Genomic DNA, 14,540 nt, shown 5'->3' on the forward strand with positions numbered 1-14,540 from the left:
CAAGGGGCAGGATACCAGTTATGAACAGAGCACATAATGACCTCTGGCTTTTAAAGGAAGTCACTTAGGACTCAGGACCAAAACGCCATCGTCTGAACTGCTCAAAGCTTATGCTTAGACCATTTCTCTCTATATATGGAAGGATAGCATACGGTTATCCTATAACCATAGTTATATGAGTAATAGCGGCACTCTGCGCTGCCTAGTGGAACATATCCCATATCAGCCTAGATGCTGAATACATTTCTCCACATGTACCTGTACACACCCATCCGCCTGGCCACACCCCATCCGCTCCTCTACATAAGCAGGGGTGTGGCCATACTAACAGCTCCTTCCCAAGTCTTTCACCACCGAAGGCGAAGACCACGGGGTCCTCAGGGAGTCGAGCGCAGATCGCCGATATTACTCATATAACTATAGTTATAGGATAACCGTATGTTATATGACGTCATAGCTTACGCTCTGCGCTGCCTAGTGGAACACAGGAGCTGAGCAGCTCGACAAATGTACCCGCTGAGGCACCCCACAACAATCAGAACCGGGGAGGACCCGAGCCCCCGGGCCCCCCTAGTTGAGGACGGGAGGGAATCGGATCCGACTGTGCGAAGATGGTTTAGCAACTCAACGCACAGGGTGAGCAGACCGTGGGACTTGGGAAGAACCCACGACTACACAGGCGCGCAACCCACATGCCACTACTAGGGCAGGGCTGTACGTTAACTTTTTTTGCACATAGCACTGGTGCTACAGAGGTTGATAGTTTTGTAGCACTGGCCAAAATCTTGTAGCACAAGTATAAAACGTGTTATATTTGTAACAGTCACAAATGTGCCTATTGTATTTGTGTTATTTAGTTGCAGTCAGGGAACAAACTAAACTTTTTGACTTACCAGCCATTTGGCTGGTAGATTTTAAAAAGGCAGATTTTTTACCAGCCAAAGATTATAAATAGCTTTTTAGTATATCGCCATGTGTTATTATTACTATAATACTCTCATATGCTATTTTCAATTAATATCATAAATAACATAAGGAATATTAGCATAATTTTGAGTGGACTGAAGGAATGAGTCAGCGTTAATAGATTTAAATGCAAATAATTTATTGAAACATAGAAGTGGGGTCGGTTGGGACACACACACACACACACACACACACAATGGGGGACCCTGATGTAAACAAGACGAAAGTCTTTCTCTGGTCTGCATCCCCTTAACAATTGTGTGTATTGAGCCGTACTGTATTGTACCCATTCTGCAATATGTTAAATAAAGTTTTCATTCATTCACACTGTTTCAACTCACCACCCCCGCATCATATTGTAGTCTAGTCTGTCTTCAAACTTCCACTCCTCTCGACACACACACGCACCCTTTCCCCAGTCCATACTGTCTGCTGTTCTCTATGGCTCTGACTCTGATCAGGATTAGCTTGTTAGCTTACGCTAATGTAACGTTCATTTCGGGCGATGTGGGCATAAAGGAATGGCGACGATGCAAAGCGTGTTAGATGCATTTGACCCGTGGTGAGAAAAAAAACACCACAGACTTATTTCGGATCGCAAAATAGCCGCACTGCTGTGTAGCCCTGCTCCTCTGCTTGACCGCCCTGCGCCACAAACAATAGCACGGACTGGGCGGATATGACTCGTCGAGTTGTCACAGAGTTTTTTCAAAATAAGAGTATCATATGAACCTGAACGTTGCTAGATGCCGGAGCCATAGTTATTATAACTGGAGCTGCGCTTAGGCGGAAATGAGACCCGCGACAGGATTCTCAAAATAAGAGTATCGATATGAACCGAATGCCTATCGCACCAGTGCTACTGAAGTAAATCCATTCATCGCACAGACCGCTGTTGCTGTAGCACGTGCAATATATATGTTGCACTGTACAGCCCTGCACTAGGGAACGAACAGGAAGGAAAAAAAACCTGTTACAACCCCTAATATCACAGGGTCAAGGTCAAAAACCCAACCCTGTGGCAAGGCCGTAGCAGCGGAGCGCGAAGGAGGACCCAGCCCCAGGAAGGGACTGGACCCCCCGGAAAAAGGGGGCCTGGTGAGGCCAACGACGCCGCAGCATCGATACCCCACCAGGCGGTCACTAGTGACACCACCCCCCACATCGCCAGCGTATCGGACATGGCCCATCCAAGAGCAGGCCCTTCCCCCCTACAGCATGCCGCCCTGAAGCACTCAAGAGGCTACACCCCCACAGCGGGACCAGGCAGCGCACCGGGGAGACAACCCCCAAAGAGGTTGATCGCTCAATCCAGGCAACAGGTCAAAAGGACTCGACCTGAGCCTGGAGCACTGCAGACTAGACAGGCGCCAAAGGGGTCTGCTGAAAACAGCACCCCGGCGGAAGGGGCGTACGGTATGCTGTGCACCAAGTCGCAGCCTCCACAAAAAAAAACCACCCTCTAGAGCGGCCAAGGCAGAGAAGGCAGACACGATTGGCAGACGTCATGAAAGGTGCGGGGGTACACTCGCAGGCAGACGGGGTCAAGCCCGGCCTAACCCGAGAGTAAAAAAAAGAATGGAGAAGGACCAGGCTCCTTTAGCACAGCGCAAGGTACAACACAATATGGACCGAGCAATAGTGAAGGATAACACGCAGTGACATAACCACGAACACCTCCATAACATCAAACCCTGCAACTCCCGGGCCAACCCGGCATCTTCGCCCCGAAAAAGCACAAGTTCTTCAGGGTACAAGAACAGCAGATCTGCGCCCCGGCGGACAATGGGTTAACTGACCTGGTCCGGCGCGACCAGAACCAGTCCTGTGTCCTAATCACGCCACCATCCCCAGTCCTAAGAGGGGGGTAGGTACGCGTGTCGATCCAAAACATCACAGAGGGCGCCACCAAGATGGTCAGAACATAAAGCACCGCGCCCGGTGGCCCACCCCAAAAGCGTGAGACCCCTCTGCCAATGCTTTGATCTATTCCGTTATCTCCCCCCAGAGATGAACGAGAATTCATCGAGACTAACCTAGTACACTGGCGCTTGGAAAAGACAAAACTCCATCCTAGTTGCCCCATAAAAACGCTGTTTCAATGATGAGCAACCAAAGCACGCAAGCCCATGCGTGGTTCCACACAGAAGCAGACAGGCCCAGCACTATGTACACGTCGAGACCCAAAACATATCAATGGTATGGAAATGGAGACAGAGCAAGAGCACCCTCGTTTGGCTCCAGCACCTCCCCAAAGCCAGGCCGTTCGCCCCTGCAGCTCGCCGCCCTACGACGGGAGCGAGCAGAGGCGAAGAGCCTGCGTCTCAAATCCTCAGCCACCAGAGGAGCCGTCGGCCTGTCAGCCGACCGTCCACTGGCGGGGGAACCAGAGCTGGAACTAGGCCATCTCACGGGAGACGGCCTTGGTTCAACAGCCCCTCGGAGAGGCAGACTCACCACCGGACGCCGCTCGGGCGTGTCTGACTTCCACGACCGTGGAGTCAGAGCAGCCCCACGACGCACGGCGGACGCGGCAATGGAAAAACGCTGGTGAAGGGTGACGTTGTGAGCGTCCGAACCCCCCGACGGTGCAGACATTATGACTTTTTCTCGAAAATTGGTGAGAGAGAGAAAAAATAAAAAACAATGTCCACGTAGCTCCTCTCCAACAACTATTTTGCACTAAACTCAAGTGATGTATACAGACACTTGCCGGTGGTGAAAATAGGGAAGGAGCTGTTAGTATGGCCACACCCCTGCTTATGTAGAGGAGCGGATGGGGGTGCGGCCAGGCAGATGGGTGTGTACAGGTACATGTGGTGAAATTTATTCAGCATCTAGGCTGATATGGGATATGTTCCACTAGGCAGCGCAGAGCGTAAGCTATGACGTCATATAACCTTTGTTTCAACATATTAACATCACACCAAAGCATGTTATGAAAGATATACGCCAAGTATGCCTCTCTAAGGCTATGTTCACACTGCAAGCCTTAGTTCTCAATTCTGATGTATTGCTCAGATATGTTTTTGTTTTGTTTGGCTGTTCACATAATTTCTTGTAATGTGGCCAATATCATATTCCAGTGTGCACTGGTCATGCTCCTGAACTGATCCGCATGCGCAATTGAACAATAAAGAGATTTTATTTTTGAAAATTGTGACAAATATCAATCTAGAGTGACGTAAAAGTCGCATGAAAGTGACATTGCAAAAACATACAGTATGAAAGTGGCCCAAATCAGAATTTGAAAAGATCAGATTCCATGTGGTTTGTGCTGTTCACACTGTCGTAAAAAAAACAGATCTGGGGTGACTGTGTGCCTATTAATAACCTTATTTGTGTCATCCTACTGTCTGGCGTATTAACACGGCGCTTCCACAGCCGTATCATTTCTCCCTTCAGCTTGACTTCCATCGGTTCCGGACCCATATCTCCCTGTGTCGCAAAGCAAATGTACTGTATGTACCTCAAGGAAACCGGTTATGGCTCTATTCTGGACAGAATTGTACTGTTTTGGCCGTTACTAACTCAACCAACATCAAACACCAGATTGGTTCGGAGATGAAAACAAATATCCAAGCACTTTCTCTCCCGCAATCCCTTCTTTTAAACGGGAGCACAAGGTATACGTCCAGACCGAATAATAAAGCCAAATGTAACGCAATTCAGACACAGAGCGCCAGGCGACCGCGCCACCATAATCCTCCATAGATTTGAAGGTGCTGAGTCTTGTTTCACACAGAGCCTCGGACTTAATTGACTCACACCGCGGGGGCGAAGGGAGAGAAAATGAACAGATAAATGAGTGTAATGGGGGGAAATGGGGCGTGAAAGAAGACATTCATCACAGCACTTCGCTGGACGCGGCGCGTCGCTAAATTGAAAGACGGCATGGTTTCGGTTCCCTGCGTGTGAAAGAATAATTCCTCTAAGATTAAAGGGGAAAAAGTACGTAATTTGAAACATCAAAGCGGGTTGTAAAATAATAAAAAGGTCTTTAAAGGTCTAATCTGTAATCCTCATTTTTAGCTGAGCCCTTAATACAAGGAATAATACCTAGACAACCGGCAAATAATAATATACATGGTTTTGATTGTATTTGTACACAGTCGTGTGGCTGCTGTTAAAGCCCTGTTCATGCACAAAGGACTAAAACTAGTGTAGTTACAAAAACATCTTTTCTATCTGCAAATCACATTTAGTCATTTAGCTGCCAATAGCCACTTACAAATTGTGAACAACAAGCTTGCAGGAGGGGTAGTTGAGTGCATAAATTGTATACTGTAGACATTATTAGCATGATAGGCAGGGCCACCTCAGGGGGTGTGCGAGCAGTGCGGTCGCACAGGGCCTCGCGGGAAGGGGGGCCTCGCAATTTTTTTTCAAATCAATTTAATTATTTTTTCATTTTTATTATTATTATTTTTTTTATATAAAAATAAAAATAAATAGAATGTTAACAATCACTTTCCATCACAGACCTAAAATCTAGTTTTGCTTACATGGCTCTGCGGCTCTGCAGATTACTTTTATGCAAAGCATCGTGGGGTGGGAGGACTAACACTAGGGGCAGCTGGTTGGCGTCGGTCTGGTAGTCGGTAGAGAGATGTGAAGAAGACCGGTATTATCCATGAGGGGAGGGGGTACAGCCAGGTACAGGGTCTATTCGGCGCTGTCCACTGGAGCGAGTGGATGTCTTGGACTCTTGGCCAAGATAACCAGATGTGCAGCATCGGAGCGGAGGAGATGGCGCTGCGTGCCGTGGGCTTGTCGGTACCAGGTGTGGTGATTGGGTTGTGCCGGGACGGGGAGGACGTTCAGCGGATGGACTGAGGATGAAAGTTGTTGCGTGTTGGAACCTTCAGTCAGGCTATAGCTATGTCGGCTAGTAGCTTGGCTGGGGACAGGGACAGCTAACTAGCGTTAGCTAACGCTAGCTAGCGTTGGCTACGTTGTCGGGTGCTAACGTGTGGCGGATGGACTGGGAGCGGACTCCCGGGTTCATCCCAACGGGGGGGACAATATCATGATGGGACTGGTGAACTTTCTCCACGGTCGTCTCCTTCCTCTTGGACCTGACTCTGCGTTAGGGTGAGTTTTTGGTGTTGTCTGCTCTGTTCCCGCTCTCTCGCGCTCTCTCTCTTGCTCTTTCGCGCTCTCTCTCTCTTGCTCTCTCTTGCTCTCTCTCTCGCGCTCTCTCGCTCTCTCTCTCGCTCTCTCTCTCTCTTGCTCTCTCTCTCTCTTGCTCTCTCTCTCGCTCTCTCTCTCGCTCTCTCTATCTCGCTATCTCTCCCTCTCTCTATCTATATCTCTCTCTTTCTCTCTCTATATCTACCTATCTGGCTTTGGGCTTGTTTGTCAGGTTCCGGGGGTGTTTTGTGCATTTTCCCTGTTGCTGCCGGGTGTGCGACTGTGCAGGTGCATTGCCACTAAGCCTCGGGCAGCGCTATTATTTAAGGATGCGTTGACTGTATCATATGCCCAGCCTTGGGCAGCGCTATTATTTGGGAATGCGTTGACTGTGTCATGTGCCCAGCCTCGGGCAGCGCTACTATTTAAGAATATGTTGACCAGTGATGGGAATAACGGCACTATAAGTAACTTCGTTACTAACGGCGTTCGTTTTTTCAGTAACGAGTAATCTAACGGATTACTCTTCCAATCTTAATAACGTCGTTACCGTTACTACAAAAAAATGCGGCGCGTTACTATGAATGAACCTGTTTCTTTCATCAGACATATCTCTGCGCCGAGATGCAATAATATGTTCTTCCTTGTTTAGTGGACAGTGCGCGAGCCAAGCATACATGCTGACGATTGGCTGAGGTTGAATACAATGTCATGGTAAGCCAATCAGAGGTGGAGGTGGGCGGGTGTCTAAAGCATCCAGAGTCTGACACACAGCGCAACAAGACAAGCGATCACTGATCAGTCAGCATGAGACCGCGGTCCGTGTAGTGTCCGTTTTGAGCTCAAAAACGAATCCAACAAACAACACAAGCGACTCAGTCAACATGAGACCGCGGGTCCATGAGCGCTTTGTGTTCACTCTTTGCAGCGCAGGGCACTGAGTGGCTCTACTGCAGTGCCGACAGCCTTATCAACAGTGCTGCACTTCCTGGTTTAATAGCACAGGCTTCAGGTGCTCAGAGATATATATATCTCTGTATGTCATGCATGTCTTAAATGTAATGATTAGATTAGTTTAGATGATTCGATTAGATTCTTATATCTGTATGTTGTGTATGTCATTGATTGATTGATTGAAAAGTTTATTAACAGATTGCAGAATGGGTACAGTACAGTACATCTCAATACATACAATTGTTAAGGGGATGCAGACCAGAGAAAGACTTTCGTCATAAATGTCATGAATTGAAAATGGGGGACCCTGATGTAAACAAGACGAAACTCTTTCTCTGGTCTGCATCCCCTTAACAATTGTGTGTATTGAGCCGTACTGTACTGTACCCATTCTGAAATCTGTTAATTAAAATGTTCAATCAATCAGTATATATTTGTTATTTATTTTTGGTATAGTGCTTAACAAGCATAATTTAATGTTGCCCAGTTGTGGCCTGTTGAGGGGCAATACATATCAAAAGTTCCAAAACATCTATTCTGTTTGTATTTGTATGATCCACTATATAAACATAGTAATTATAATATCTACATAGCCTACATGGCATTTGATTGGAGGCTAGTCTCACTTTGTCCCACAGCAACATTCAAATAGTTTAGATTTGTGTATGCTGTTTACAGTATGTAAAAAAAAATCTTGAAAGTAACGCAATAGTTACTTTCTGAAGTAACTAGTTACTTTTATAATTTGTAACTGAGTAAGTAATTTCGTTACTTTTTGGAAGAAGTAACTAGTAACTGTAACTAGTTACTTTTTTAAAGTAACTTGCCCAACACTGATGTTGACTGTATCTGTGTGCCCAGCCTCGGGCAGCGCTATTGTTTAGGAGTATGTTGGCTGTATAAAAAAATATATAATAATAATAATAATTATATTAATTATTATTATTATAAAAAAAAATTGCCTTTGGGGGGGGGGGGGGGGGGGGGGCCTCGCGTTTGGAGCTCGCACAGGGCCTCGCATTTCTCCCAGACGACACTGATGATAGGTAGTAGTATAAGTATAATAGCATGGTATGTAGTTGTATGGTACAGTACAGACAGTAAAAAGGTTATTTACCCATGTACATGTCAAAATACATCCCAAAGGTCAGTGAATACCACAACCACTACACCAGAGGAAGCTCAACAAATCATGTTAAACCCAGATTCGGCTCAAACAAGGGACTAAACACGTTTCGCAATTATGCCACATCAATGTGGAACGCCCTACCCAAAGCTGTAAAGGAATGTGAATCCCTACCCACATTCAAAACCGCTCTTAAAGAGCACCTACGGGAGGCTGCAATTCGAAACTGGCCACCGTAAATGCCCAAAACCCCCACCACCTCCTAATAGACAGTCTCCTCCCCACCGCATGTATATATTCCCTCCCCGCCGTATGTATTTTTCTCTCCCACCCACCCACCCCCTCCTAAAGTACAGTCCCCTCCCCATCATATGTATATACTCTGTCAGGATCTAGGGGTAACAGTACTGTATATTTGAATACCGTTTATGTCACAAATGTATCAGTACTAAATACCTATATGTCCCTATGCCATAAATGTCATGTATGTTGTGTATGTCATAAATGTCTATATGAATTGAAAATGGGGGACCCTGATGGAAACAAGACAAACGTCTTTCTCAGGTCTGCATCCCCTTAACAATTGTGTGTATTGAGCCGTAGGCCTACTGTATTGTACCCATTCTGCAATCTGTTAAATAAAGTTTTCATTCATTCATTCATTCATGAATCAAAACAACATTATTTTGAGGCACTGTGGACCAAACGAAGTAAGCCTAGAATAGGTCTGTAAGCAAAATTGTGGGCTCTGCCTTTGTAGACAGTTACTTGTCAGGGGGATTTCTAGCTTCAAACAGTTTAGCAGGCACCCAATTTCCCTCTGGAGACATTTAGTCAATTCAGTTATGAAAGTACACCTTGAATTCGAGAACAAATGCCACTTCTCCAACTCTGGAAACTACATAGTGCACCTTTAATACAGTCCAGTGGCACTTATGCTAATGAAGTTCTGGTCGGCTCTTGCGTTTGGTTCCACTCCAGCTTTAAAGGTCGAGCTTTATGAGCGCTCCGCGCCACCATTACACTGTGTTCAACGCCTATTAGAAGGGAATGACATTCAACGGACTGGAACACTGGCCGTAAAAAATTGAAAAGGCAAAAATGTTAAGGTTCCACTTACAGAAGCCAAAGGGAGAATAATGGCGGACATCTGGATGAGAGGGCAGGGGAGGTCTTTTATCTCAATAAAGCTCCTTTCAGCCCATCCCTTTCAGTCCAAACTTTCAACTCAAAGCCGGACTAACAGGGAGAGGCATCGTTTGATGTTTTGAGAAATGGACTCGTTGTGTGGGCAGGAGGCCACCTTCTGATGTGCGTTTGTTTTGGGGGGGGGGGGGGGGTTGCAATTACCGGTGCCCGGAGGATGAAAATGTGAAATATTTTTATACTTTGAAGCTTTTTTTTACCCCACCTCCTCGTTCTTCCAGCCAAGCGAGCTCCCCTTGATTTAATTTTCAATCTTTCTTTTCATTTCTTTTCTCATTTACGTCCTCTCCCGCACACCACCAATCACGCTCACCACGAGCCTAATGAAATTACCCAGTCATGTAGCAGAGGACTAATAGAATCATTTATCAGCTTCATCCTTTCATTGTTCGACATCCTTTCCTCGCCGCGCCCAATGCAGGCCAGTGCAAAAATCTTTACTTATAGTGGGAAGGAACCACACACACGCACGCACGCACGCACGTGCACACACACACACACACACACACACACACACACACACACACACACACACACACACACATACATACACACACAGCTCATTCAAAACGTCTCCTGGGACATTTCCTCCTCGGTCATCAGAATGGATTCACCGTGCCACTATGGTGCACGGTAGAGCCACGTCGAGTCATTCCAAGGCCTTGTATTCCGAGTTGAGCGGAAGGCACCTATTGATTTCCTTGTCTAGTGGCTCTCTGGAATAATACGGAATTTAAAGCCCCCAGGATATTAAGAGGATTGATGTCTGTCAGCGGCCCTGCCGCCTGGAGTGGGGCTCTCCCCATCTGATTAACGCTCTCTGCGCATCGAGTGTCACTGATGACTACATTGATATGCAGCCGGAGGTGCTGTCTGTTGCTGCACCTTGAGGAGGCTTCCATGCTCATGTGTCTGCCGCTAGCCCGGCGTCACATCAGCCCCACGGAACACAGCGCAAACTAGCTCTCCAACACGACACACACAAGGAGTAAACAAATAGCCTTCCGGTGAAAATGGTTTTGAATAAAATCGATTTGACTTACCGCAGTGCTGTGTCGCGGTCTCGTCTCTCTGTGATCCCGTTAAAGCCAGCGTGGCATTCCATGGGTCTGATGTGTCAGACTGATCTCAGGTCTGACAGATACTGCTAACTATCTCGAAACACAAAGATCCCTAGTACAGTTTAACATGGCTCAAGTGCTCAAGAAAGCACACAAGATAATTAGCGACTCCACACATGTCCTGCATGTGTGTTTTGACTTGTTGCCATCAGGAAAGTGCTTTAGACAGCTTGCCTGTAAAACAAACAGAAGGAAGTTTGGTTTTGTTCCAGAGGCCATTCGACTGGCCACAGTACAAGGAATGGTCAGTTCACTAATATGCACCTTTTGACCCCTTGATTTAAATTTTTTTTACGAAAGTGCACTTTTTTTGTAGTGACCGAATTTAATTGATGCATTAATTAGGCTGACAGATCAACAATATAAGGATCCTGTTCTTTTTCTTTTTTGAATTATCTTTTTCCCCCTTCCTTTTTCCGTTTTTCTCCCATCCCAATGTCAGTCGTTATGCCAATTCCCAATCCCTTTCCTGGTCGTTGCTCACTCTACCCCCTACCGTCGGTCCGGGAGGGCGGAGACTATCACATGCTTCCTCCGACACATGTGTAGCCAGCCCACCACTTCTTTTCACCTGGCAGTGCGGACTCTCACTGGGAGAGTGTAACGTGTGGAAGGTCACACTACCTCCCTCCAGATCCTTCCCTCGCTGTGCAAGGCGCCCCGACCGAACTGTAGGAGTCGCTGTTTACAACGACCCGGACGCGTCTATACTTTTACCAACTAACCTCCAGTTCCGCGTTCGCGTTCTGCGATCTGATTGGCCACTGACGTTTCTGGTCATGTGACATGTGTGCCAATCGCGTGACGCCTGTTTGTGCGCCTATTTCCGCCTCGAACAGCCTGCAAACTACCTAACGCCTAGTTTATCACTGGTTAAGCTTAGGCGAGTCTTTCGAAGTTGGTTAAGGTTAGAGTTTGGAATCAGGGCTGGTGTTCTATCGCCCTGCTCTAACACAAACTCTAACCTTAACCAACTTCGAAAGAGTGCCTAAGCTTAACCAGTGATAGAAACAGGCGTCACACGATTGGCGCAGATGTCACATGACCAGAAACGTCAGTGGCCAATCAGATCGCAGAACGCGAACGCGGAACTGGAGGTTAGTTGGTAAAAGTATTGACACAACCCGGACCCACCCACCGGCTTCCCTCCCGCTGACTCTGCCAATCGAGCCAGTATGACGGCCGACCAAGCCGGAGGCAACGCTGACAGCCGGATTCGATACCAGTGTCTCTTGCATTGGTGACAAGCGCTTAGTTCGCTGCGCCACCCAGCCGCACTATAAGGATCCTGTTCTAACAGTGTCATTCATGTCTCTTGTGCTTTAATAGTGTCATGTATGTCTCTTGTCCCCTGTTCTGGCTTGGATGTGTATAAGTGCAGCTGTTTGCCGTATCCATGCCTTAACCCTTTCACTACCACACTACAGAAGGTTAACCTTTCACTACCACACTACAGCTGGTTAACCGGCTGTAGTGTGGTAGTGAAAGGGTTAACCTTATGTAGTGTGGTAGTAAAAGGGTTAACCCTTTGTCGTGTGGCAGTGAGAGGGTTAACATTCCATATTGTCACAGTGAAAGGGTTAACCATTTGGTAGAGTGATAGTGAAATGGTTAAATTGCCCCTTGCGGGACTATTAAAGTTTTTGTAATTGAATTGAATTGAACTGTAATATATATTATGAATTAATACTGTATAGATTTATATCAGCTCAAATATACAAGTGAAACCTACATTTGGACAAAATAAATAAATGAATAGTATTTTTATTACTACTGTAGTAACATTGCATCACAATGGTAGCCTATGCTTCAGCTTCAACAAATGTTTCCCCAATTGACCAGATGGAGCTGCTAACATTAGAACAATTATTTGAACACTGCACGTCATACCCGTAAAACTTCAGTTAATAGCCCAGGGCCCTCATTTATCAACAATTCTTAGAAAGTGTTCTATTTTCGTACTTAAGCACAGAATTTAGAATGTGTGTATACGCACAGAAATATCGGGATTTATCAACCGTACGTACACGGGTCCTACGCTCCTCCGTATTGATAAATACCATTTGTTCTTACCGCCAATGCTCGTGCATGATTATCCATATATGGTAATTAAACCCCCCCCATGGGATGTGAAATAATGGACTGACCCGAGCAAACTCTGAGAAACTCCATGAGCGAGATTGTTTACGGAGGCGCTGTCGAACCAAGAAGACACAACCCGTGTTATGAGATAAATAAAAGGCTGGCGGACTTGTACACGGTGATGTCAGATATCAACGACTCCCTAAGACCATTGCTGCAATTCTGCCTGGACAGCTCAAAATACTAATAAAGACCGTTCGTTAACCACTGTTTGGCGTTGGTGTGTCATTCTAACCATGCTGGAATATGAATGCCTTTATTAGTTTTGTTCGATTGGCTATAATATGATTTGTAGAGGCATACAATCTATTTTGTTGTCGGTATTAGGTAGCCTATATGTTTTAAATCTTTTTATTTTTCATGAGGTTTCACATTCAATCGACAGATCTACAGAATGTTCAGTGTCACTCTCATGAACAATTTTGAAAATGTGTCCTTGTGCTCCCCACTCAATCCATTCTCCCATCTCTCACTCACACTCACACACACTGGGACATACACACACGTACACACGCGCATACGCGCATACAGGCATACACACACACACACACACACACACACACACACACACACACACACACACACACACACACACGCACACTTGCCCACGTACAGGCACACACACACACAAATAAACAAATAAACAAAAAAAATAAAAAATAATAATAATAATAATAATAATAATAATAATAATAATAATAATAATAATAATAATAATAATAATAATAATAATAATAATAATAATAATAATAATAATAATAATAATTATAATTATAATAATAATAATAATAATAATAATAATCAAATAAAATAAAGGGACAGTAGGTAAATCATAAGTAAATAAGTAATAAGGAATAAAAGTGCATATGTCGGTATTGTGAACAGTGACAGTTTATAGCACCCAGTTTCTCACACCCGCTTATCGATGGCCACTCCGACAGGGAAGGGTCCGGGCCGCTGCGTGTTCAGCTCCCGTTCCCATACCCGACCCCGTGGGGGCAGGGTTTGACAGCCATGCGCAGGCAACCAGGCACTTACACGCAGACAAAGAGCCTCAACAGATCAGCTAATCTAATCTGCTAAAACTCCACGTCTGTTATATTATATATGACACAGGTAGGTAGCCTATATGAATTACATATAATAGCAGCCATAGCCTACATTATGCAACAGTAACTTGCGCATATATAATAGCACATGGCATAGCCCTGCGAACCCTGCACAGTAAACTAACTTGATCATTAATCTAGCTGTTGTATCTTTACGCTTATGAAAACATTAAATAATATGTATAGGCTATAGGCCGTCGCTTTGCATTAATAGCCTATATTCTCAAATGGCATTTAATGGCTATCTGACTCCTCGCTATCCTCGCGGACGGACCAGTATACCTTATATCATATCATATTCATATTCATATCATAGTTTACTCTATCAGCCTACCCAGCATGTAATACGTTCTTTGTTAGAACTCAACTCGTTATTATTTTGCGCATAGATTGCAGAAATACGGGAACGTTTTGATTTATATTTAAAAGGCGAAAAACGAAATAAGTGGAATTTCGAAGCTGCAAGCAGAATACAAGTCATATCACCCACACGATATACGATCATGTATGCTTTTCATTCATTTAAGACACATTTATTGCAAGGGTTTTGTATACACATAAACTCAACAAATAACCTCTGTTCTCGTTGCAATGCGTTTTTAATTATTTCTTATACAGTAGGAAGGCGGAAGAACACTATATCGTGGGTGTTCATATGACTTGTATTCTGCTTACAGCTTCGGAATTCCACTTGTTTCATTTAACAATAGCAAAGCATTTTAAATATAATCAAAACGTTCCCGTATTTCTGCAATCTATGCGCAAAATAATAACGAGTTGAGT

The 14,540-nt window shown here is 45.2% G+C and overlaps 1 protein-coding gene across 1 annotated transcript in view; it reads left to right on the forward strand.

Annotated features, from left to right (window-relative positions):
* Window positions 1–5,691: 5,691 nt before the first annotated feature.
* The window catches only part of LOC311233485 (seizure protein 6-like), a gene marked incomplete at both ends in the record, with an annotated part of 402,600 nt that continues 393,751 nt past the window's right edge, over window positions 5,692–14,540 (forward strand). The window contains one exon of the mRNA XM_084320453.1: window positions 5,692–5,749. Within this exon, the coding sequence (XP_084176579.1) occupies window positions 5,692–5,749 (58 nt within the window). The remainder of the gene's footprint in view (window positions 5,750–14,540) is intronic.

The sequence above is a fragment of the Notolepis coatsorum genome (genome assembly GCF_963971535.1).
Source record: "Notolepis coatsorum genome assembly, chromosome: 8".
Lineage (NCBI taxonomy): Eukaryota > Metazoa > Chordata > Actinopteri > Aulopiformes > Paralepididae > Notolepis > Notolepis coatsorum.